We start from the raw sequence: 22,295 nt of genomic DNA on the forward strand, positions 1-22,295 counted from the left end.
TCGCTTCAGGCGGAGCAAATGTCGGCGGAGCAATTGTCGCTTCAGGCGGAGCAATTGTCGGCGGAGCAATTGTCGGCGGAGCAAATGTCGGCGGAGCAAGTGTCGCTTCAGGCGGAGCAAATGTCGGCGGAGCAAATGTCGGCGGAGCAATTGTCGCGTTTTGCGGAGCAATTGACGGCGGAGCAATTATCGGCGGAGCAATTGTCGGCGGAGCAATTGTCGGCGGAGCATCTGTCGGCGGAGCAATTGTCGGCGGAGCAACTGTCGGCGGAGCAACTGTCGGCGGAGCAACTGTCGGCGGAGCATTTGACGTCGGAGCAAATGTCGCGGAGCAAATGTCGCGGAGCAATTGTCGCGTTTTGCGGAGTAAATGTCGGCGGAGCAATCGTCGGCGGAGCATGTGTCGGGTTACCGATCTAGTCTACATGGGATGGGGCACAGTGGTTAAAAGACGGGACTTGAAACTGTAAGGTTCAGGGTTTGAACCAAGTAGCATTCCATACACTGGGGCTTCAATCTCCAGCATTTCATGACATATTATGACAATTGCTCCCCAGCCATTATCTATCACTAGTATTCTAAACTTCAATTCTGGCCTTGACCTTAATCCTAGCCCGAACCATAAACAATCTAAAAAAAAATTGTAACTCTAGCCTATATCTCTTACAAAATAAGAAATGAAATTTTGGAACACAAGGCAAAACTTAATCTTCACTTTTAACTCGTTGACTACTGAAACTGAGTGGTGCCTGTATTAAAGCCTATGGGAATGAGAGTATTCAGTAGGCAAAGGGTTAATAATGTCCAGCTGCAGGACTTCCCTGGCAAGGGAGCAATGATTGACATTGACACGCCCATCAGAGTTCTTCCTTACTCATTTATTTGAAACGGTAGAAGCCTGGAGCTTCACTGTGGCGATGTCGGATCATTCTCTCAGATTCTTACCCTTTTCCTTAAATAGATGTAGTAACATAAGGGTGCAGTCTGACTTCCTTCATAAGGGTGCAGTCTGACTTCTTTCGTAAGGGTGCAATGATTGTATTTAGCTTTGTAGAAACAAGTCTAACGCCCCTTCTATAGTTCTCCCATGATCTGAGCTCTGAGGGTAGTATGTTCCATCTTGGAGGTTGCTTCCTGGTCTCATATAGATAGTCTGTATCAAGTATCACCCCCATCTTTCAATGTTCTCTGCCTAACATAGCAACGGGAGGAGCATATCCCAACAATGAGGGTAGCCTATCTGTTCATATCTTGATTTTGCACGCCTGAGCAGACATGATCCCTTCAACCAACCTCGGTTAGATGTCTTCAAAGTATGATTCTGTTTGCTTACATCATGCAGTCCACTTCAGACACCTGCAGTGAAATAAAAGAGGGCACAGACAAAATGTATTATGAAGCAAGGTGAGCACATGTACTAGGGATATCAGCAATAAGAGTTGAGGGGCGGGGAATGCAAGAATGAATCATCAGTACCCTAACTCAACAATATGAATTGAAATTTCAGCTGCATGTTGATAATTATGAATACATATGAATAAATCTGTATTTGAGTATGACAATGTAAATAATCTATAATATTTTTAATAAGTTCTGCTTTATTAGAATTATCTTTTTAATACAAAGATTTTGATGCCGAATTCGCCTCAGCTTTAAGGAACAATCATACAGGTTCAAGTCCAAGTAACTTTAAAATTTGGTTTAGACATACAAAATACCAACATTACTTCTAAAAATTCAAGGCCATAATTTTATCAAAATTATAATCATTTCATATGGAATAAATAGATCCACTCCTTCAATCTCAAGTAAGTGAATTCCTGCATCCTCCCTTTTCAACTGGAAGAGCCATTGTTTTTGTATACAAACAGAATCTTATTGCTTTTAAATTTGCATCTAGAGTTGTAGACAGTGTGCTTACCTGGTGTCCAAATGAGTCCCTAGACACTTAGTACAGCAGTACCGAGCTCCACAAGCCACACAGGTATAGTTAGATGGGAACGTGTGAAAAGTTAAGGAGAAATGCATAAAAAATACACAAGTACAGGAAGTAAAATACAATGCATCAATACTTCTACACAGCAGATAACGGTATGTTTCATAAGCATTCCACTGCAGGAACACTATATGTACTGATTGTACTTTACCTACATGTTTAACCTTTTTGTCCCTTGTGTGATAGCATTTACATTAGTACCAGATTACTGCTTTCTTTCGTTTATTTTCATCTTACTTACACAAAACATATTCTGATCCCCCCCCCCCCCCCACCATGTTTTATTATTTTGCATTGCATCATCATGCAGGTGAATCAATTACGTAAGCCTCCCCGAAAAAATATTTTAAAAAATAAAATAATAATAATAATTTTAAAAAATAACAAGAATAATAATAAATCAATCAATCAATCAATAAATAAATAAATAAAAAATACCCCCCCCCCCCCAAAAAAAAACAAAACATTAAATTAAATTTTTAAATCCAACTGATATGGATGATGATTATCTAGGTTACATAATGGATGTAGCTTTCAAATGCCTAAAATGCAAGGATTTAAATGACATCAAATCAATTAAAGGATATCCACAGACAGCACAGAACTTCCTCTGCGGAGCTGGTGAGTGTGGCATACAGCAGGTCAAGTAGTTTGGAGGTTCATTCATACTCAGCTGTTCTTCCTCTACCAACATGTGAAATGTCTTTCTAAACCTCTGCTTGAAATGATCTCCTCTCTTCTTTCTCTTCTTAGTGGTAGGGGCTTCATAAGGACAAAGAAAGAAAACAGATTGCATGAGTTTGTAGCATCCCTGATTGGGGAAAAAAGGGGGGAACTTGTTTTCTGTGATTTCCAGGATAGCTGGTACCCTTGATTCTTCTTCTCTTCTTCCATTTTGAGTACATACCTCTTTACAGAGTACTTTACTATAACGGGGTGTGTGCAGGTGGACCACTACACCGGGGTTTCCCCCTACTCTTATACGAATAGTGCAGTGGGTTCTTAACATGCAAAGGAAGTGACTCTTCTCTACACGGGGCCTCCATTTAATGTCCTATCCGGAGTGTTTTCCATTTAACATAGCCTGCGTCTATGAACAAGGGGAGGGGCGCGTTAACACACAACGCAGGCTTCAGTCATCCGTCTGGGTGGGATTCGAACCTGGGATCTTTGGTTTGGCAGGCAGACGCTTTATCGACTGAGCCAACTCGCCTCTTCCATGATTGGTAGACGCAGACATACTTACTGTCTTCATTGGAATCAAACTGAGGAAGTTTCTTCTTGAGAAGGACCAGGTTTGCGTGAGGGTCTTCTTGAAAGTTGTCTTGTTCAAGGGCTTCTAGCTGTCGTCGTAATCGCTTGGCTCGGGTGAAGGAGTCAAGAACTCTCCTCTGAGCTAGCTCCTTCTGTCGACCTGTGGATAAGAAAAGATAGAGATTATACTTCACATCACTCCAGCAAAGCATAGAGTCAATGCTTATGCATATTGACCTCAAGCACTGCATACTTGCTGAGAGGCAGGTATTATACACAAATACACACACTATTGCATAGACTGCACACAATACTAGGAATGATTGGACTGATCAGCAAATTTGACACTAGACTTACAATTTCAATTTTTAAGTTATTCTTTTTAACATCAGTAAGTTGAAGAAGTTGTATTTTACTGCTATTTAATTTAGGTGTCATCAATTGTAACTAAAGTACTGATTTTTAGTGAAATCAGTTGAGTTTTGTACAGTGGTGTTTGAAATGTTGAGAATCAAAAGCACAGCTTTTAATACACAGCCAGGGCAGCGTTTCTCGAAACCGTCATAAGAACAAGTTCACCGACATCCCATTGACATGCGTGTATTAAGTTTAACACGCGTTTCAGTGGGATGTCGGTGAACTTGTAGTTATGACGGTTTCGAGAAACGCTGCCCAGGTCATAGTGATGCTCCTAAGCTATGTGTGTGTGTGCAATATATTTTCACATGTTCAGGCAATAAACGACTTTTAACTCATGATCTTTATTTGGACATTTAATGAATATTTACTTCATGTTGGGTACGTTTTTAGTAGGGTGTCTCTACGCCGGAGTAACGGGTCAAATTTTAGATAGATCTAGGCATCTGATTCTGAACAAGGCTGAAGAATCACCCTTTTTCCCTTCAAAGACTTCTTCAAATTATAATTTCAAGTGGTTGGAAAGATGCCCAGACGAGTGGAAAAACATTGTAAGTCAAAATTGTAATTACTAGCTCTTTACATTGCGAAAAAAATGTAAACTAACACGCTGTTTGAATGAATCGTTTTCATAAACGGGGCTCTGGAGTCAGCTCCAAGAGTCCAATTAACAGGCAACAACAATTGTCCAACGCCTTCGGCATCGGCGTCGGAGCTCCCTGGAGTTTGGCCTGTACGTAGGAGTAGTAAATAGCCCCGTACATAGCCTAATTGTTACTTATCGTAAAGAAAAATCCCAACAGATTCAGTTTTATTAAGACTATTAGGTTTTCTCTAGAGCCAAAAAGAATTTATTGGTTTCTTACCAGATTCCCTCGTTTGCTCTTTCGCCGGCATTTTCATGATTTCACACCAGTACCAGCCACACACAACACGGTCAAGATCAACACAATGTGTATAACTTGTCGAGAGAGGGCAGGTTACCATAAATTTTTCTCTGGCTGCTGAGTTTTCGTGGACCAGTGGATCTGAGATTATATTAAAAAAAGGAAAAGGAAGAAGGGGAAAAGGAAGAAGAAAAAGAAAAAAAACATTAACAAAAACTTGAGATTTATGGAAAGTATGAATTTACAAATAGTAAACGAAAAAGAAAAAGAAAAAAAGTGAAAAGCGTAAACCATGCTAATTGCTAAAGCACAACAACAACTTGCCCTCTTTTGCTGGGCACGCGCCCTCTCCCCTCTCTCATTTTTTCCAGCAAAACCCGTTTTTTTTTTTTGTTATTGTTTGTGAAAAGCAACGGAGAAAAAAAATATCATTGAAAAAAAGAAGAAAAAAAAATTATCATACATCTCAAGTGCACGAAGAGATGGAGCCCCCTCCCCTCGACGAAAACATACCGAAAGGCGTGCTTCCTGAAAAGTTTGTCGTTGTTTGGTATAGTTTGTATAAAGCTTTATAGATGTTCTAACTCGTTTCAATTAATATTTTGTTATTCTCTCTCTCTCTCTCTCTCTCTCTCTCTCTCTCTCTCTCTCTCTCTCTCTCTCTCTCTCTCTCTCTCTCTCTCTCTCTCACTGTGCATCACTTGACCTGTTAATGAGGGCATCAGTGGACTTTAGTGCCGGTAATGCAATAGGCCTAGGCTATTTTCGTATAATGTAACCAAATTTAATGCACTAGTCTTTGTGAAGTGCCTCAATACAAATTATTTCATTCACCTGATAAGAATAATAGTATTTCAAATTCAATAGACATAATCCGAACTGCATACATTATTGTTGCCAGGTAGGACAAACATTATGGCTTGACCTAATGACCTATATACCTAGCAATATGCAGTTTGCGTTCTGACTATTGAAATACTATTGTCAGTCTTATCAGGTGACTGAAATAATATATATTGAGGTACTTCACATATACTTATGCATTTAATTTGGTTACATTACGAAAATGGCCTATTGAAACAAAAAACAAAAGTCGAAACAACAAAATGGCTACATGTTAAGCGCCCTTCATGGGAGCATATACCTATTAATAATTTGAATTTTCTGCCATGATCACAAGATGATGGGGCGTTAATAAATTAGACTGGGCCATTATATGGGTCTAGTACAAGCATTGACATTGGCATTGACAGCATCACTCATTATTGGATGATGATATAGGACTATACTATATCCTTTGTCAATACATGATACATTAACACTTCACCCAAGACAGTGAGGTAGGCCTAAACCTATAAATGGTGATCCAATAAATGTCAACGGTTGATAATTTAATCCCTTGTTTCAAAGACTTCATCGACAAAAATAATGATCACAATCCTGGTTCAACAGTGAAATTAAATGTCCAACCCAGAGGCATGGCTCCCGTGGGCAAGGGGGGGGGGGGACTCAGTATATACCACCCCACTTTGTCAAAACTGCTCCTATTTACATGGGAAATGTACCTCTTTTACTTCAGATTAGGCCCTTTTTAGGTGCCCGTTCCACATTGTTATAGGCCTAAGTGCATGCCTCCCTTTTACTTTGACAAGAGCCTCATTTCCTTTGTATTAATAATAATTAATGTCCCCTTTCACCTCCAAGTGATAATTACCCTTTTTATTTTGACTCCTGCCCCCATTTCCTTTTTAATAAGTGCCCCCATTTCACCTCTGATAACTATCCTTATTAAAATCTGATGCGGCCCCTTTTTGATAAGTGTCCCCTTTCCCCTTTTACAGGAACGAGACGTTTCACCTCGGATAGTTGCCCTTTTAAATTTGATACGGATTATTTCTATTTTCTAATAAGTTAGTGTCCTTTCCCCCTGTGATAAGCGCCCCCTTTTCTTCCTCCATAAGACAGTGGGCCCCTAATTTAAAGCGACTATATAAGAACAACTTTGTTTTTTAATTCCCCAAAAGATCGCTTGTCCACATTATAGTTGATGTTATTTTGTAACTTATTAAAGGTCTTTTCGGTCTTTCATGATGAGATTCATCAGGATTTATATTTCCTCCTATATTACTATATATAATTATTGGTCGGAATGCGATCTCGCAAATATTCTTTTGTTGTATTATTAAACATAAACGTTATTTCTCGTAAATGTAGAAAATAAGTTTACACGAAACTGACAAACGAAACTTACACTGATAGTTCAAGATTATACAAATAAATGACATGTGCCAAACAATTTTGGTGAAAAATGTATAGTGGCTAATTAATGACCATAGAAAGATAAGGAAATCCGGGTAAGTACATGTTGGCCCGACATCATTATGGGAGTTGTGGTATTTATCGAAGATGATGCCCAGTATCTTTTTGTGAGTAATTTTTATTTTACTATAGTTCAAACAACCAAGCTACTGCAGAATAAATCATAGCAATTTCTCTCAAAAATACGATTCCGTACCAGGGCTCAAGATTTGCTTTATGGTAGAAGCTTGTCATTGTGTGATTTTTTTGTTACTCTTCTGGCCTCAGGTTGAAAGAGACTGGGATGCCGGACCAGAGGGGATTAAGAAAAATAGAAAATGGTACAGAAAAATCAGAAGTAAAAAAGATATCATTATAAACAGCTAAGAGAATAAAAGAGAGAATGAGATATCATTATGAACACATGAGAGAATAAAAGAGAGAATGAGATATCAATAACAGAAATAAAGAGAGAAGAAGAAGAAGAAGAAGAAGAAGAAGAAGAAGAAGAAGAAGAAGAAGAAGAAGAAGAAGAAGAAGAAGAAGAAGAAGAAGAAGAAGAAGAAGAAGAAGAAGAAGAAGAAGAGGAGGAAGAAGAAGAAGTTCAAGTTCAAGTTCAAGTTCACTTTATTCAATACTTTCATTAAAAATATACAAAGGAAAACAAACTTATAAAAGTTAAAATATAATACATGTATCAATATATAACATGAGAGTAACACAAGTGGAGAAGACCTGAGGAACAAGGGGAAAACTTCTAAACATGTACATTAATGAGTATGGAGACTAGACAGGAAGGCCGGGCCTTATGTAAAAGTCTGTCTCCAGTAATTGTATAAAAACTAAGTATATTATTTAAATTTCTCATTTGTTATTAAAGGAAGAAAAAAGGAAATAATTTGCATTCACATGGACTCTCTCCCATACACACCAACACACTCTTTTCAGTCTGATGAACATTAAGAATAGAGGTTTTTGCACTTTTGAGTATTGGCCTACAGTTTAAATTTTCTTTTAAAACTATTGAGAAGAAGAAGATGAAGACGAAGAAGAAGAACCGAGAACTTGAAGTGGAGATGTGATCATGATGAGTGGAGGAAAAATAGTTGGAAATAAAGTAATAGGGCCTAAAAGAATAACCGCCGAAGAGAGAAAGCAACAACAAAAGATGCTAAGTAATAGATAAAAGAGAAACCTAGAGAAAAAGAACCAAAGAACACTAGAATAGTTTCTAGGCGTCGATGTTCATTTTGAGTCACTAGCGGACACGACCTTTATCCAGCCTTTGCTCAAAGAGGGAACTCCCTATATACCGCACCACGGCCACCATTGCATCGTAATGGTCTGCGGAAATCATTCTACCATTTCAGCTTCAATTTGGCAACTATATAGTGCATCCCATGAAAATGGCGGATGATATTGCATCGACGATCCGGAGAAAGCAGGTAACAAATCAAACTGGAAGACCAATACTCTCGTAGAAGCTGTTGGTATTTTACCTCTGAACTTGTATACGAGATTGTGAGGTGCTATTCTGGATAAATACCTGCCATCAATAAGGGAATTTTGTGAGATAAACCTAACGACAAAGGATCCACGTCGAACATTTTTTGACTATTTTGTGCAGCCAATGAAGCAGCAGGACCAGTGACGCGTTGTGCAATCATTTCCTACGCTCATCCTCTGGCGTGCTGTGCTGGTGGTGCGGCCTGCGGTGGTGGTAGTACGGCACTGGTATACATGTACATGGTACATGTACACACTCATGTGTGAACCTGCGTGTATCAGACATAAAATCTAACTAAATAACAAAGTCGAAGACTGTATTGTCACATGGAATATATAGAGCATCTTTATTATTGTCTGGCAGCTACTACATGTACCTCAACAACTCGAACATTGAGATTCTGACTTCTGAGTCCTTGACTCCGATTGATTTGTCTGCATGTGCTGCTAAACCTGAGGTCAATTTAAATTTTTCTTCAACTTTGGATTTTTAAGTCTCATATCGCACTGTTCTTGTTTGCATATTGTGAAGAATAATAGACTGCATTTCAATCAATCGTTTACCAGTCCTCTGGAATATATTTGTGGATCTTATTCAAATCGAAGACAGTGACAATTTTAAGAGGTGCTTTGTGGACATCAGGGATGAAGGATATTTTCGACATTCGGTAGCAAAACATCAAGACATCAAAATGAGTAGCAGAAATGCACATCACAGTTTAACGAAGGTTAGTATACTTACTCTTTTGTTTAAAAAAATGATGTAGACTAGAGTCTACATGAGGGTTAAAGGAAATTTTCAAATTTTAGAACAATATTTTCAAGAAAGTAAAGGCGAATTATAAGTGTAAATTTGTAATTTTAGAAAGTTTGTATGGATTTTTTCATTGACTTAATGGAAATTATGTTGAGGGAGCCCTCCACACACACTTTTTTTGAGAAGTGACTTTGAGTTTAATTATCTGCTTTTCTTCTCTTTCTACGATTGCCATTTTGATTTACTAATTAATATTGTGAACTGAGAATGGATTTAGAAATTATTGAGATGAGCTTGTAACACAGCTGATTTATTTTATATCTATCATGTATACTACAGATATACAAATTTACATTTTATGCCTACCGTATTTGCCGGCGTATAGGCCGCAGTATTTTTGGAAGAGAAAATATCAAAAAGTCGGGGTGCGGCCTATCCGGCGAAAGAGTAAATTTTTTTTTTTTTTTTTTTTTTTTTTTTTTTTTTTTAGTTTCGATTTATGGCGCTATGCCTGGCAATGTCTCCCAGCTCAGTAATCAGTGTGTTGACTCACCACTCGGAAACTACAACAACACTAAAATTTGACTGTCATCTTGGTTTGAAAGTAATCTTTCTAATAGATCTCAATATGTAGTTTATAATAATAGTTCCTCAAATTTTTTTCTATAACAAATGGTGTACCACAAGGTACACCACTGGTACCATAGGTACTTTATTGTTTTTAATTCACATTAATGATCTTACACATTCTTCTAAAAACGACATTGCTACTATTATTTGTGACAAGTTTACAAGCACAAATCAGCGCCTTTAACTGCACCTCGATGTTAAATGAAGGTCCTTCCACGCGTGGGTTTTTCGGCAGCAAAACAACAACAACAAAACCCAAAAAAAAAAACGTTTTTTTTTTTTTTTTTTTTTTTTTTTTTTTTAATGTCAAAATCGGGGGTGCGGCCTATGCGGGGGTGCGGCCTTTACGCCGGCAAATACGGTAGGCCCTAGATTAGTTTCAATATTATTTCATAGTCATTGCTATGATAGTTTTGATTAATTAAAGAATATATTTAATAGTTTAGTTTTTTATTTTTAAAAAAAGAAGAAGATTTTCATGATGATTGTTATACAGTATATTGAATTGAGAGTTTTCCAGTAGACTTACTTACTAGACTTACGTACTGTACATGTCATACAATGTACAGTATCCATGTACGGTACAACATGTATGTTAAGAACATCTGGATTGGAGCCACTGATTCTGGGCATGATTCAGTCCCTCTACAATGGTCTTGAGAGCAGGGTTTTCTGGGATGGCAAGGTTAGCGGCCCTATACCCATTACGCAAGGAGTCAGGCAAGGAGGTGTTCTATCCCCAACTCTATACACTGTGTTTGTCGACGGGCTCATCAAGGAATTACGTGAGAAAGGGCTGGGTTGTGTCATCAATGGACGTTATTCAGGAGTCATTGTTCTGGCTGACGATGTGGCTCTTCTTAGTAACTCTGCCAGTGACCTACAGGAGATGTTGGAGATCACGTTTGGATTTGCAAGACAATGGCGCTATAAGATCAACCCCTCCAAAAGTGCTGTGGTAATTGGCAAAGGTGGTAAAGGTACATTCCAAACTTCATGGACTGTTGGTGATGCCATTATTGAGGGGAAAGTTTGTCACCCGCATCTTGGAATCCAGAAGTCGAGTGTTCGCAGGGATCCAACTGATGAGATAATTGGGAAGGGTCTACGTACTTTCCATGCCCTATCAGGAGCTGGTGCTTACTCCGGTGGTCTTATTCCCATTTTGTCAGCTCGTTTGTGGAAGACCTTTTGCATTCCCAGAATGCTATATGGCTCATCAATCTTTAACTTTACCAAGTCAATGGTAACTAAACTGGACCGAGCACAATCTCATCTGTTCAAGAAGATCATGGGTGTACCCTTAACTGCTGCAGATGAAATAGTCTACCTCCTCACGGACCTCATCCCGATGTCTCATCAAATTGACCTTGATAAGCTCCTCCTTCTTGGTCAGGTCCTCAATCTTGACAGTGGAAGGTTTGAATCACGGACTTTTCTAGCAGCTATCGCGGTGAATGCTCCTTCCATCCAAGCACTCCGATGTATACTGCAGAGATATGATCTTCCTGATCTTGAGAGTCTGATGCTCAATCCATTTTCATATCTCGAATGGAAGCGGTTGATAAAGTTCAAGATTAAAGACGCTGTACATGCCAAGACTGCTGTTGGTGTACTCTCCAAGTCGTCCCTTCAGTATTGGTCAGGCAAGATACCTCTGGATCCGCATCTGCTCTATCCACAACATTCTCCGTCTTACATCATTCGGCAAGCTCTTTCGCTGAGGGCTCAACTTCTCTCCAACTCGTATTTGGTTCAGACAAGATTGTGCAAAATCCAGAAAGCAGCTGATCCGCTATGCCTCCTGTGCAAAGGTGTTGATGAGACAGTTGAACACTTTATAGCATCCTGTCCGACTCATCTTCAGATATACGCCATGACTTTGTCTCCAAAGTAAATAAATGTCTCCAGGATTACCCATTGTGTGCGTCACAATATGATGACCGTGATCCGTGTTTATTCACCAATGCTACTCTTCTCCCATTTGATCCTGTACTGCCACTTACTACATATAGAAGTTTACTGGCTATTACTTTACTCTTTGTCCATAAAATGCACCTATCGCGATCGACTGCTATCAGTCCATTACCTTGATGTTTACCTTGTGCTCCTGTTTAGTTATATGTCTTGCGGCCCATGGGATCGCTGATCTCTGAAAAAGCGGAGGAAGAACAAGAAGAAGAAGAAGTATGCAGGGGTGGGGGAATGCAATCAAAGACTATTTAAATATTTGAATACCCTCCTGTTTTCAGGAAAATGATAATGAAAGAAACTAAGAAAGAATAAAATATAGATAATGTAAGAACACTTAATTAAAGGACTCACTAAACATATTTGACCAATAGGTATGTACATGTACATGTAGGCCCCTGCATTTAGAAAAGTACATGTTTTCAATAGCTCTAGATTATGGTTCATGACCAATATTGGCTGATGTGTCCAAAATTATTTTGGATTACATGTACTTCCCCTTCTAGCAGTCCATAATTGTATGGGTTTAATCAGTATCAGATGTGCATACTGGTACATGTAGGCTATACTTAATAGTTTGAACATATTTGTGGCTTATGGTACAGTGTACATACATGTACATGTGTACATACTGTTAAATTATATTATTATTTGTACTCTGCCTGATAAGGCATCCCATATAATGACTCGGACTTGGTATTTTGGATTTTCTCTCATGACAGATAATTAAGGAAAAATATCAGAGTGTTTTGGCAAGGATACCTTACAGAGATCCCTATTTCCTATTCATAATGAGATTTTAAGCTTGTTTACATTGTACAGTATACATGTACAGTACCTGTATGTAATTTATATTCAGCACATAATGTACACAATTAAATTATGTACAGTCATGTAATTTAAAGCAGTTGGTGCTTAGAATACATGTACATGTACATGTAGTTTTGTACACAAAGGTACATGTACAGGTAAAATAGGTGACAATTTTTGTACATACGTGTAAGAGGAACTGCCATCATAATATGGCCTGTTTTGATGCTTTCTGTCACTAATTCTAAAGAAATTTATTCGATTTGATAGTACGTAGACTGCGTACCATGCCTTTGTTAAAAAAGAATGTAATGCACAAAGAATGTGCTAAATACCAGAACCCCAGTGAACCATGTATACAAGACTACAAGTAGTCAGGTAGGTGACACGACATTTGCTCCTGCGACAATTGCTCCGGGCTTTATTTCGTCTAAGATGTAGGGTTAGGGTTAGGGTTAGGGTTTCAATAGGGTTTTATGTTAGGTTTAGGGTTAGGTTTAGGGGAGGGTATAGTGTTGAATCCAGGGTTGAAGTTAGCCATTCGATTAGTGTATGAAATTTAGAGCGGAGCAATTGTTGCCGGAGCAAATGTCATGGAATCGTCAGGTACATAGTTATTTTAAAAAAGACACACAATAACTTTTTGATATTTAATTAAATTACACTAATATATGAGTACATGTACATGTACAGTAAGGCCTACGTTGACAGTAGGCCTACATGCAGTACTGCATGATGCTTACATGTACATGTTTGTACATGTACATGTACATATACACATGGGCATTTCCATGTTAAGTGGGTACTTCTGTGATGTAAATATGGTCAAAATTGTTTTCACCCCTAGAGCAATCAAATTTCTCCCTTTGCTTGTCCAATATCTATATTCTATATTTTTATGAGGGAAAAGATAAGTGTGATTTCATGTTAACTTTGCAGAGGTCGTAAAGTAGGACATGTATTGGGGGGAACGTATGTAACATTGGACAGAAATTTGTAACTTAAATTACCTCTGATTTATTATTTGCTCAATATATAAATGCAATGTTCATTCATGTGAGTTAAGTATCAATAAAACATCAATTTAACAATCATCTCAGATTTTGCTTCTTTTTTTAATTTTTTTTTATAGCTTTTTTTGTGAATCAGAAAAACAAATATTTAAGGAATGTTTGCAATGTATCATGTATTATTGAATGAATAAATCTTTCACACATGTTTTAATGGTGCGTACTCTATTAATTTGGTGTCACTGTGTACTGGATGTTGATGCTATGTTCATATATTCCAGGATAAAATAAAATCTAGAAGTTATAATTGTTGATGCATGTTGGAACCAATTAATAAGAATAGGGAACGTATGTAACGGTTGGACAGAACAGGCATCTAAACGTTTGTTTGAATTCTGTTTTGGGACACATATTTCATAATCAATATATTCATAAGCGTTGCATAGGTTAAAATGTTTCATTGTATTGATCATTTTAAATTGTTTTGTGTTTAGGTCATTGTAAATTCATTTTGTTTCAAATCACTGCCTGGCCAATGTTACATGTGTTCCGTATCAGAACTTCAAAAGCTGCAGATTTATGGAGAATAAGTGAAATGTGAATGGTCTTTAATTATTAAGTATAATGAAATCAATGAATTTGCCAACTGATATACGGTTTGTAAATCTGTAAAATAGATTAATTGATAGTTTTGAAATCTTATCTCACCTCTCATTAATCTTTTGACCAACTGCAAAAGCAAGCAACAAACTTCAGTGTACAACTTAAATTGTCCATGGATGAACCATTTATATAAATTTATAAAATTATGAACACCTGAATTGCAAATTCAAATTTAAAAATGATAAGATAGTAACTATAGTCACATGGAAAGAAGTTGGCACAATATAGAATAAAAGGCAAACACTAATCATTTCATTGAAATTGAAATTTCACAAAACCTTATATACAAATTTAAAAGTAGTCTAGGTGATGTCTTTAATAGTCAGTAGCCAAAATGTGTCTCGGACACAGAGCCCAATAATAACAGACTGTTAAACAATAATATTGAGCATGCATTTCACTACATGTAAGCATTAGCTTGTAATCAATTCCCATCAAGACTGGGAAAGTAGTTGACACAATATAGAATAAAAGGCAAACACTATTCATTGATATTTCACAAACATCATGTCGTTAATTACAAATTGTCTATACAGGATTTGTATGCTTTTATTCTAGAGTTCTTTTATCTGCTAACTACAATGTGTATGATATTTACCTTTTATATTTCTTAATTTTTCATAAATGCTCTATTTAATTCTATTTTTGCTCAAAATTATGATCATTCATTTCAAGTAAGTTCAAATCAAATACATGTATTTATAACAATCATTTTGATGTAATTCAGATCTGAAATTCAAAAAAGATTTGACACTGCATACTCAATGGGTTATTTTGCATATTATAATGCATCAATTCAATTGAGCATTCATTAAATATTTTCAGTAAATAATTGTGTCTTTGTGCCAATTTTCCATGAATTTTATTTGTTTTCATAACACACAAGTCTATTGAGGTGATTAAAACCTTACTGAAGTACAACGTGAGAACAATAAATTAGCACGATCCAGCCATTTAATCATGTCTCCTTTTTAACATCAATACACGCAGTTCTAGGTTTTCCTCTTACACGAGAGTCAGAGAATATTGTAAGGATTTTAAAACCGATGGTTTGGGACGATATCGGGTGTGCTGGACTTTACACAAGTTCTCTGAAGAAGTTGGAATGACTCGATTCATTATTAACCAATCTATGAGTAATAAGACATTCATAAATTGTATGGAACAAGTCATGATTCTGGGGAGAGTTCTGCAAAGGTGAAAAATTGTAATCTAGTGCTGCTGATGTCTTCCCGAAGGACAGGGTTAGGCATTTTCTTCACTATCTGTTTTCTACATTCCCGAGACACATCCTCACGTGCTGGCCATATAAATAGCCCCGGATGAGACTCCGACTCGGCCATGTACTTGATGACAAGATCTTCTCCCACAACATCTTTCACCTGAAATCAAAAGAATTAAAGATGAAAAAAAATCATGAGTTTAAAATCCATTGTGCTAATTCAAATTTAAATGTATTTGTATTTTTTTTTCTTTTTTGACTTGTTAAGATTTTCTCACGTTAATAGTAATCATGCACATTTTCACTCCAAACAGATAGATATTTCCTGGTTTTGAAACATGAAGGCATTAAATGATTAACAGAAGGATTGTAAAATATCAATGCAATGATATGACTCAGGTAATGTAGATGCAATATTTTGTATAATTTAGTGTAGGCTCAATAATGAAATAATTCTTGTGTATAAAATGTCATCCATTGAAAAGTAAAATAATTTTTTTTTTTAATGCGACCTTTTGAAGAAAACACAATTTATTGAAGATAACCAACATTAAGTAATCAAGCAAGCTGTTGGTAAGTATAAATTTGTTTTTTTGTTTTTCCTGATTTAGGCAACTGCAGTTGCTTTTATTGCGTGAGCTAAATTGGGTTGCGGTTGCACCTATTGAAAATGCGAGATCGGCGAGAGTTACCAGTGTTGCATACATGAAAAGCTACATATGGGACTGTAATGTAATAATATCACTACACGTTAAAATTTAGCACTAGCAGACCAGAAGAGGAAAATATAATCGTACACCACTAAAGTTACACATGACTCATTTTCGGAAACATATTATGATCTTTTACTGTATTTCAAAAAGATTTTGAATAACAAATACGTACCATTCCACGATTTTCAAAGCCTAATCTAATTACGATCGGATGTCGTCTGCTGCTCACGTCCGACACGTACGTAAATAGGACAGAAAACATGTTCTGTCATACGTGCGTACGTGTCGTTCTAACTACCAGCAACCGTGAACGTACGCACAAACTGGACAGAAGTTATATAGAGCTACACGGCCCCGCGATTGTAGAAGTCAGCGCATGGATTGCAAGTACAATCAAACGTTGCAGTGCCTTGGTTCACTTGACTGATACGTGGATTATCCATGCGTCATATTCGCGGACGCCACGGTCCGGTTTTTTAGTTGTTACGTACGTTCGTGAGTTGGACCGAATATTGCACTCCAAATTTTGAATAGATTTTATCTCTATTTGCGTTTATTTTGACGATTTTTTTCTTGGTCTACATTTCAACCTTCATCAAAAGAGTTGCAAAGCACATAAAACTGTTGGGTGACACAACTAATAATTGTGGGAAAATTCACTCTGAACGTACGTAACACAGGTGGACAGAATCTCTCATTCAGCCAATGTAATTTTCAACTCTCTCACTCTCCCTCTTTAAAGCTCAATCGCCGTAACTATGATCAATGCCGTAATCCACCCGCATCAAAATCTCTTTTCAAAACATGAAACATCAATTTCTTTTTAGAATTTTTATTTGCATCACCCTCAAAATCACACCACTCAACATTTACTGATTGTACTTTGGAATTTTTAATAATAATCATTAAAGAAAAGAGGACAACACAACCAAATGACATTATTAGTGCATGGAATTGTCTTTTTTATTTCTTTATACCATCAACAATGAAAATAAAAACACAGAAAGCCACAGGATATTTATTTAATTTTTCTGTAAGCGCTTTATTCTTTCACACACAGAAGTACCCTATTACCGTGGAAATGCCCACATACCAATATATAAATGTATCACATAGAAAACAACTATAATAAATGGGACAAGGAGTTGCTATTTCTTGCCAAAACACTGGTATAATTTAATAATTTCTGCTCGTTTTACAGAGACAACTGTTAAAACAATATGTACAACTAATTCAATCTACACAATATTTGATAATAATAACTGTCCTTGTTCACAGTCACTCTTTTTGGATTTTTATTTTCAGAGGCAACTTTCATGCTGTACAATACATGTACCGTACAGTACATGTACATGTAGGCATAAAGGCAAAGCCCTATTTATACAAGTAGTTCATTTTAGCTTCCCAGAGCTGCACTGCTCACCATTCCCTTGTACTTTTGTCCCCCCCCCCCCCCCCCCCCCCAAAAAAAAAAAAAAATGAAAAAAAAAATAAATAAATAAATAAATAATGTCTACTGACTCTACTGACAATTGTACTCGTTTTTATGTCTGGTCAAATTGGTTGTTTTATTGAATGAGGAATCACCTGATGTTGTTGATTTCATGGTGATCATTTAATGACATTCATTGAATGACACTCATTGGGCGTTAACAGGTCTCATTAAGCTTCTGAACTCTTGTAGTCTTGTGCCAGACATTGATATGTCATGATAAATGCATTTTCAGAAATATAATTTGAAGGAAAAAAAGGTGTGTTGTTCCCTTGATTAACTGACTTTGATATGTGTACGTGTATCTACTGTTGAAGAAGCCTTCTTTAAAGAGGAGACATCTTCTTTTCCCAGCACATTCTTCAACACTTGGATTCTGCCATTTTGGGGGTGAAATTGCCAGTTTTGCCACCCATGGCACAAAAAACTGTTAAACAGTTGAGAAAACTCAGGCTTCTTAGCAGGAAATGGGTTTACCCCTGGCCCAAATATGTATGGTCTCACAGCATCTTTAAAGGGATCCGGTAACTTTGTCTCAGATTCTGAAATAAAATTCTGGATTTAGCTCATGATGCAATGATAATTATAAACCTTTAGGTCAGTCAGGAACCCCATGACTATTACAAGCCGATTGCCTGTCTGATTATCAAGATATTTATGATTGGAATTACAAATTTTGAAAACCGTTCGCCTGACGGTTTTCATAACACTACAGTCTATTGGGGAAAATGAGTATGGTAAAACCGGTCACTCAAAGATTTTTACTTTTTTGAGGCACTTCTTGATCATTTTGAAGCGCAATTTTTTTAGGGCTTCAATATTACACCATATCACAGACACTGATAACACGTAGGGCCGTGTATCTCAGATTTAACGTTGTTAAACGATGCCTTTAATAGGAGCGTTACAAGGGGAAAACAAAAGCAATTTGCAGACCTGTCTAAAAGTACAGTATACATTACATGTACATGTATACTGTATGTAAAGGAGTTATATTTACAAGTTGAGGCGTACCTGGCAGGAATTGATTGCACATGTACATGTACATGTATATGCTTGAGTGCCATAATGGCAGCCAAGTAATTGTGGAGAGCCAGGTGTGTGTAAACCGCCAACTCCAAGATTATGATTTCATGCATACAGGTACATTGTACATATTTGTGGAGAATAACTGGAAATTTAGGATCACTCATGCTTGGTTGGAATGCCAGCGTTAGACTAGTTGGCATGAATTCAACACAACTATTTTACGCTGTGTATTTGTGTAGAGATAATGACGCGCTAAATAGGGCCAGTACTGGTTACCTCCTAGGTCCAAAGTCCAAGTCTATAGTACAAGCACCTGACAATGAATAGTCTGCCATTGAGACCACTGGACACCCCGCCCCCAAAACAAGCAAACAATCAAGTTTGTGGTACCTGTACAGTGTCATGTCACATCCACAACCTTCATAAGCCTCATATCACAGTTCCCTGGTTACATACATTGTACATGTCCAGTATGTACAAATTTGAATATGATTGTTTATCTACCTGCTATTAGGCCAAATAAAAAAAAAAACATGTTTAGCGTCCTGTTTTTTTCGAAAAATAGGAAGGAGGAGGCCCTTTTTATTTTTTATTTTTGCTTTCTAAAGGGCCGCTCAAAATGGCCACTCGGTACATTTTCCCTGACAATCGAGGCTATTTTTTTTCAAGATGGCCGCCGACAATTTTTTTTTTTTTTAAATCAGAAATAGAGCCATTTTAGCAGTGTTTTTCATGTTTTTTTTCTTTCAAAAAAATTTTTTTTTTAAAAATTAAAAAAAAAAAAAAAAAAAAAAAAAAAAAAAGGAGGCGGCCCCCAAAAAGGAAGCGGGCGGGGACGCTAAACATGTATATTTTTTTAAATGGCCTTAGAAAGCATGTGCTGTATAAATTTAAAGCAGCCAGGGGACCGATGGCTTCAAGTCCTCTCCCAGGGTAATGAGGATTTAATGCCTTACCAAAGGGCAGGAGTTACATGTACAAGACCACTGCTCTACCACTGACCATCTTGAGCCACCTATTCAATACATGTGCAAAATCACTCTCAAACCACTGTGGAGTGTATGTTGAGCAATGGACAAAAACAACAACAGTTTCGTACAATATACTAGAGTCTGTTATAATAGGCTAATGTGTTACATCACAGATGCCTAGTCTGATATTTGTTTGTACCGGTATGTTTTTTTGCCCCTCGCTGAACTATTCACCAACAGTGATGTTATTTTACATTCATTGTCATTTTTCTCTTGGCGAGGTCTCACAAATGGGGTTGCATGATACCGAATTCATTAACTCCCAAATTCAGAACTCTAATTCTTATTTTTCACTTCATAGTGAGAGGCTCTGTCTGCTAATGATGTTTTCGAGGTACAAAAAGTCAAATACTGTATAAGGTCAATTTACACAGCCCAAACACCATTTTGGAAATCATTGATTTTTGGACTGCCATTTATATTACTGAAAAAACCCATTAAAAGACATCACTGTTTGCTCCTTCCAGTTGTTGAGTAGTGTGCGTACATTACATGTACACGACCTGTTGCTGCTCTGCATACGATCTCACAGAAACGAGGAAAGTCACATGACGAAATACCAGAAGTTTTGAGAGCACAAAATCTGTGAAGTTTTGGCAGGTGTTTAAAACAAAATTCACAGATTTTGGCAGGTGTTGTTAACAAACACACTCAGGAGACCTGTGTATTTTTGCGATTTCAGAGTTTTGTCATGTTTGCAGTTACAATGTAGATGTACATGTACATGTACCAGTAGTTGCTTTGCCAAAATGAAACCCCAGAAAATGAGAAAAACCAACAATTCTTGCTTGCAATGTACTGTAAATGCAGCTACATGTACATGTACATGTATCCTCTATGATAACCGGATAGAAACATTAGTTCTTAAAGAGAAGGTTGAGTTCTGGGAAGAGGTGAAAAATAATTTGTGAGCATTACTCATTCTTATTATGCAAGTGTGGAAGAACATCAGTTAAGACATGTTCCCTGAAAAGCATGGCTCTTCAAATGCCTTCATATTCTAAATATGCATGTACAGTGTAACATCGTAAAAATCGGGGACCGGCTTTTTACGCCACGTGTTCGTGTAGTCCCATATACATCTTTCTGTGCTAGTGTTTGTAACTTTACCAAGACTTGGCCAACTTTCTTATCATTTTGATGATTCCAGAACCTTGCAATACACACAAAGTCTTATATGCTGGATGATCAACCTTTTCTGGTTGGTTCCACACCGTTTCTTTCACAATGCAATCGCATGACCAGAACTCAACTTCATCTTTAACATGCCGGTAGGTACAGTGTAGGTATTTGCTTTATCAATGGGGCAAAAAACAATAGGCCTACACTGTACTGTACATGGACTGTAAACTACAAGTAACCTTGCTGAAGTTGCTGTCATCATGAGCGTCTTTGTTTTCAAGAAAATATAACAAATTAGACATTGTTTAAACTTTTTTTTTTATCAGCAGGGTAAGGTACATGTACATGTACATGTACTGTATGGCCTATCTCCAAAGACACAATGCATTTCTCATTGATTCAGTTATGTAACTTACTTCACATGTACAGGTATAAACATTGGGCGTACATTCAAAACAGAAGAGGGAAGACAATAGAGAGGGATGAAGACAGAACTAATAAAGAACTCAAGAGGGCTCTGTTATCTGTACCTGCCCTTGGCAGAACAACCAAGATAGAAACAATAGGGCTGTATTGAAAAAACTTGTAGCAACAGAAAGCTGTGTGCGCAAAAACTACTACCGGTACTGTTTGTTTTTAGGAATAAGCTTGTTAACATTGTTTATTACAATGACTACTGTACATGTACTAGTAAATATTATTTTTTGCCTTCCAAGGTATCTATCTTTGTTGAAAATTGACAACAAGAAAGATGAGGCCATTACAAAAAAAATATTATGTTTAGCGTCCCCGCCCGCTTCCTTTTTGGGGGCCGCTTTTTTAAAGTAAAAAACATGAATAACATTCTGCTAAAATTATCTATTTCTGATTTTACACACACACAGAAAAAAAATGCCGACGACCATCTTGAAAAATAGCCTGACTGTCAGGAAAAATGTACCGAGCGGCCATTTTGAGCGGTCATTTTGAAGAAAAAAAAGAAGAAAAAAGGGCCTCCTCCTTCCTATTTTTCAAAAAGGCAGGACGCAAATCATGTTTTTTTTTGGTTTTATTTGGCCTAATTGATTTGTATCATACCCTGTGGCAGGCCTGTGCTATTATTTTCTTTCAAATAAGAGGAAAACTGAATTGTTTCACTCACCTTAGTTGAAGAAGCCTGTGAATCTAATCTCAGCTTGTTATGATCCCATGTTTACTGCACTTTCTATTACGTGATGATCGGTAATATGGGAAGCCTGCAATTAGGACCTTGTCTCCTTCCCCTGGCTCAATCGAGTTAAAACACCTCTTTTTCCCCCTCTCTGAAAGGTTTGCCTCTCTTCGTCTGTTGTCTCAACAAGGTCTACAGGCAGAGAGGGTTTCTCATGCTGTAAAATCATGTATCCTGTTATTCACAGCTCAAGTTCATGTACACAAAATTTGTTTTGAAACAAGTTTGAGTTCAGCCTTCTTATATGAAGGTTGTTTGTCAAGACCTACTGTACTGT

General features: G+C 37.2%; 1 protein-coding gene and 1 long non-coding RNA gene across 2 annotated transcripts in view; one reads left to right on the plus strand and one right to left on the minus strand.

The window, feature by feature from the left end:
• Window positions 1–1,260: 1,260 nt before the first annotated feature.
• LOC115918546 (zinc finger HIT domain-containing protein 1-like) lies at window positions 1,261–22,091 on the minus strand. Its single transcript, XM_030982467.1, has 6 exons — window positions 21,950–22,091; window positions 4,534–4,695; window positions 3,243–3,410; window positions 2,584–2,758; window positions 1,922–2,002; window positions 1,261–1,356 (listed from the first exon to the last, which is right to left on the minus strand). Exons 2-6 carry the CDS (start codon window positions 4,652–4,654, stop codon window positions 1,335–1,337), a joined length of 567 nt encoding a protein of 188 aa, XP_030838327.1. The 5' UTR covers window positions 4,655–4,695; window positions 21,950–22,091; the 3' UTR covers window positions 1,261–1,334.
• Window positions 8,156–22,295, plus strand: part of LOC105438688 — a 50,502-nt gene continuing 36,362 nt past the window's right edge. Inside the window, exon 1 of the long non-coding RNA XR_004063624.1 lies at window positions 8,156–9,086. This is a non-coding gene — a long non-coding RNA (serine/threonine-protein kinase 25). The remainder of the gene's footprint in view (window positions 9,087–22,295) is intronic.

Source organism: Strongylocentrotus purpuratus, unplaced genomic scaffold, assembly GCF_000002235.5.
Source record: "Strongylocentrotus purpuratus isolate Spur 01 unplaced genomic scaffold, Spur_5.0 spur5_scaffold_12, whole genome shotgun sequence".
Lineage (NCBI taxonomy): Eukaryota > Metazoa > Echinodermata > Echinoidea > Camarodonta > Strongylocentrotidae > Strongylocentrotus > Strongylocentrotus purpuratus.